At 48.3% G+C, this 3,996-nt stretch overlaps 1 protein-coding gene across 1 annotated transcript in view; it reads right to left on the reverse strand.

Moving 5' to 3' along the window:
- POLE2 (polymerase (DNA directed), epsilon 2, accessory subunit) overlaps positions 1–3,996 on the reverse strand; it is a 13,486-nt gene that overhangs the window by 5,888 nt on the left and 3,602 nt on the right. Inside the window, exons 4-9 of the mRNA XM_010133097.1 lie at positions 3,189–3,263; positions 2,750–2,833; positions 2,143–2,199; positions 1,702–1,750; positions 873–945; positions 129–301 (exon numbers count right to left, since the gene is read on the reverse strand). Of these exons, the coding sequence (XP_010131399.1) occupies positions 129–301; positions 873–945; positions 1,702–1,750; positions 2,143–2,199; positions 2,750–2,833; positions 3,189–3,263 (511 nt within the window). The remainder of the gene's footprint in view (positions 1–128; positions 302–872; positions 946–1,701; positions 1,751–2,142; positions 2,200–2,749; positions 2,834–3,188; positions 3,264–3,996) is intronic.

Genomic DNA, 3,996 nt, shown 5'->3' on the forward strand with positions numbered 1-3,996 from the left:
TGGGGCTCTGAGCCCCCTGCTCTGGGGGCAGATGTCCCTGCTCCCTGCAGGGGGTTGGGCTGGGTGAGCTTGGAGGGTCCCTTCAACCTAAACCAGCCCGGGATTTGATGGTTCTATGATTCACCTACCTGAAAACATTGTGTGAAGCTTTTCCAGTACTTCTGCCTGGTCCAGCCATACATCAGACAGAAATACAAACATGGCATCTTCATTTTCCTCCTCCAGCTGCTTTAGTTTTGCAGAAGCCTTTACTGAAGCCGAAGAGGGGCCTCCAAAGAAGTTTACGTTCCCATAGAAGGCTCTACACCATTACAATACTCCGGTTAGTTCTGTTTTCTTCCCAAACTGTCAGAAGTTTTGACTATGACTCACTTAAACGATTATATTAATGATGACAGGCAGCTCAAAGGGTATCAACGATCATTTAGTACTTCATGGGGAAACCAAGGAAGAGAACTGGCAGTCACCCCGACATAAAGTGTGGCAATGCCCTGCTGCAGCTTAGCAGATCATCTCAGGGTAACATTTATCCTGGTCCTCACCCACATCCCTTCTTTAAGCAACAAGGCATTTCTTATTCCCATGGCATTCGTTATCCCATTTTGCCACTGAGAAAGGCTCAGATCCCAGCTGTTACTAACGTGCAGAACCAGGGGCCTTTGGAAGGGCTTTTCTGCGCACACCACAGCCTTTAGTACCGGTCCAAGCAAAGCAGCAAGGCGCAGAATTGCTTCCTTTAAACTGCATTTATTTGGAAGCAGTTCGGGAGGGGGAAGAGTAGCAGAAGGTCACAGAAATTATAAAATAATAATGTGCTTAGTAAGAAACCCATAACAAACCATGGAGTGAGGCTGCGAAAGTCAGTTTTATACCTAGTGGTAGCAGAAGGCTCAGTAGGCGGAAACCCAAAGGCGTTCACATGAAAAACTTCATCTTCGTACCAGCCTAAGAGAGTTCGGAACAACAAAATAACCTTCAGTTTTTCTAACACCACCATGGCCTAGACATTAGTCAGAGAGTTGGCAGCTGCACTGCGGAGCTAGTCCCAGCCTCCACCAATCCCCCCGCCTGCGATAGCACCAGTCCCTGAGCTGGTTAGTGGTGAACCAGAGCGAGGAACTATCTGGGGGAAAAACAGGCTGAGTAAGAAACCAGCTATTTTTTCACCCCAGACACCTCTTTGAATGGATTTGCTGCAGAGCCACACAGACAACCTTCTTCACCCAACCCAGTCCGAGTGTGGAACAGGAGTTGTCTTGGCTGGCCCTGACCAGAGGAGTCTCCATCCAACTGTGCCGTGTTGCAAGAACTGTCCCGCTGTTAGAGGAGCAGAAGAAATGGGGTGATACTTGTCCCCACTATCACCTGTGCTCCTAACTTCTATTTGCTTTATACATTTTAAACAACAAATACATGATGGACAGGGCTCTGAGTCCCCTGCTCTGGATGCAGATGTCCCTGCTCCCTGCAGGGGGTTGCACTGGGTGAGCTCTAAGGTCCCTTCCCACCCAAACCAGTCTGGGATCCTATGAGTATTCCACATTAGAAAGTGGGCTGGGACTGTGTACAGTGCTCAGCTTACGGTCAAGCTCATGGTCAACACAAGACTTGTCTGTTCAGCCCCATGTGGCAGACGATAACTGCAGCAACAGCCATTCACAGAAAAACTTACTACAAGCTCTGAAAACTGGCCTGCTTTACCTTCTGCCAGAACAAAGCAGGACTCCGTGTACAGACCGCTGTGGAACTGGTGCACAGAGGTTAAGAAATATATTTTTCATAGATTGGGACTCTTAAACCAGTGCTTTAGGCAAAGTTTGCTTTCCAGCTGCTGTAACACATCTGGACACTACAGAAAGTTCATTGGCTGCCTTAAGAGTCAGGCAGTTAATGAACCTGGTAGCTGAGCAGGTAAGTTCACAATGAGCCCGCAAACAGGAGCTTTCTGCTTCCAGTACGAGGAATATGCCCCTTGTCCTGACAGCCGCTGTGCGAGGGCACTGCAGCAACCAGGTAGCACAAAAAGAAGGAAAAAGAGAGAGCTGCCGTTACCAACACATCATTTTTAACGATCAGGATTGAGTTATTACTCTATTTTAAATTCTCCTTCTCTTCAACTCTTACCCCACAGGAAAAGGATATGGCTTTACTGAGGTCCAGCTGGACGACTCCTGTAGGGTCTTCTAGGAAAAATTTCCCCTAAAAAACATAAATTCGTGCAACAAAATATACCCCAACACATAAATGCTTCAACCAGAAGCATCTGTCAGTCAGCATTTAGAAATAATTCAGCAATTTTTAATATTGTTAGCTTAGAAGACACTGGCAGAACTGAAACCAAAGTAGTTTGTGTACTCCAGCACCTGCCCTCTGAGCTGCTGCAACAGTCGAGGCACCCCCCACTACAAACTCACTCCAGCACAACGGCGAGTCCAGACACAGACCCTGGGACCCCCAGCATGTCAAGAAGGGGCGTGCCTAAAACACGGAACTGGTGCTGGCTGCTGGCGTAACGCGTTACAAAGCTCCGCAGTGAGAAGGCAAAGACACCGTCCCTCACGCCGCAGCACCAGCTGCTTGTGGACAAGTCTCTCCTCGGGGAATGGCTCTTGCACCGCTGGCACCGAGGGGAGTTTTGCCACTGATGCACGTTCCGGGATAAACAGTGAAATGTTTACCCCTTTTCATTTTCTCACGTATTGTAACACTGAATCATGACCTAGATACGCCGCCACAAAAAGGAACCTACCTCCTTAAGCTGAGTTATCATCCCCAGCACAATCACTTCTCCCACTTTAGCCGTGTTGCCCAGTAGAGTTTCTATTGTTTTAAGCTGGAACCAAAGGCAAAGAATCGAGTGAGAAGTAAATCAACCTTTCCCTCTATCTACGAGCACCACTCAGCACACGTTTTTACCTACACACACAGGTGAGCTCTGAGGGAATACAGGCTCGTGAGAAAAAGCAGCTTAGGAAGACTTCCCCACTGCTTTTCAGCAGTCTGGTCATCATGCTGATCTGAGCCAATAACTGCGGGTCTGACACACAGGCTAAAAATGATCACAAATAGCTCACGTCCAGTGATCGCTCCTCTGGGATGTAAAACTAGGATGTCCCTGGGGAACTCTCAGTGCACTGAGTGTAACACAAGTACAGTTCCCTTTGCAGGGAAAAAACCTTATTTTTTACCTGAAATTTGCTCCTACTGTCATCAGGATGAGCAACGACTGGTGACGGAGTAAACAACTCATGTCTGTGAGTCCTCTGCAGAAACCAAAATTGAAGCAATCCGGTTTACAAATAAACAAGCACTGTCAAAGAGCCACTTCACAACAACCACTGTACAGAACACTTTTTGAAGTTCTCTTACTCTATTTTATCCAGCAATGTTTAATTGCTTGGGCAGAACCAGTTCTCCTGACAGAATTTGCTTCTAAGAAATAAGATGATCGATAAGGACTTTTAAAAATTATTTTTTTAAAGAACAAGAGCGAGTGACATTAAGAGATACACTGCAGAGAGCATGAAGAGAATGCTTGGTAGAGATTTTCACTTCTTCCACTGTTTTCCAGGCAGCCTGAAAGGTCCCCTTGGAACAAACTCATCACTACCAGCTCGTGTTACACATGCAGTAAGTGCTATCCCCTCCCACCCCGTCAGAAGGTGTACAGACACAGCCCAGCACAGAACCTGAAAGAGAGAGGCTGTGAAACCATCAGACAAAGGTGCTAGAGCACGATGCAGTCCCAGAAAAGGAGGCTGCAGGATACAGACCCTACAGACCCCTCCGGCTGCTGTTCACAAGAACCAGCTGTTTTCACAGAACCCCAGACTGGTTTGGGCTGAAGGGACCTTCCGAGCTCACCCAGCGCAACCCCCTGCAGGGAGCAGGGACATCTGCCCCCAGAGCAGGGGGCTCAGAGCCCCAAGGGCCAACCTGACCTGCCATGGGGCCAGCGATGGGGCTGCTGCCACCTCTGGGGGCACCCTGGGCCCG

The sequence above is a fragment of the Buceros rhinoceros genome, unplaced genomic scaffold (assembly GCF_000710305.1).
Source record: "Buceros rhinoceros silvestris isolate BGI_N320 unplaced genomic scaffold, ASM71030v1 scaffold34933, whole genome shotgun sequence".
Classification (NCBI taxonomy): Eukaryota; Metazoa; Chordata; class Aves; order Bucerotiformes; family Bucerotidae; genus Buceros; species Buceros rhinoceros.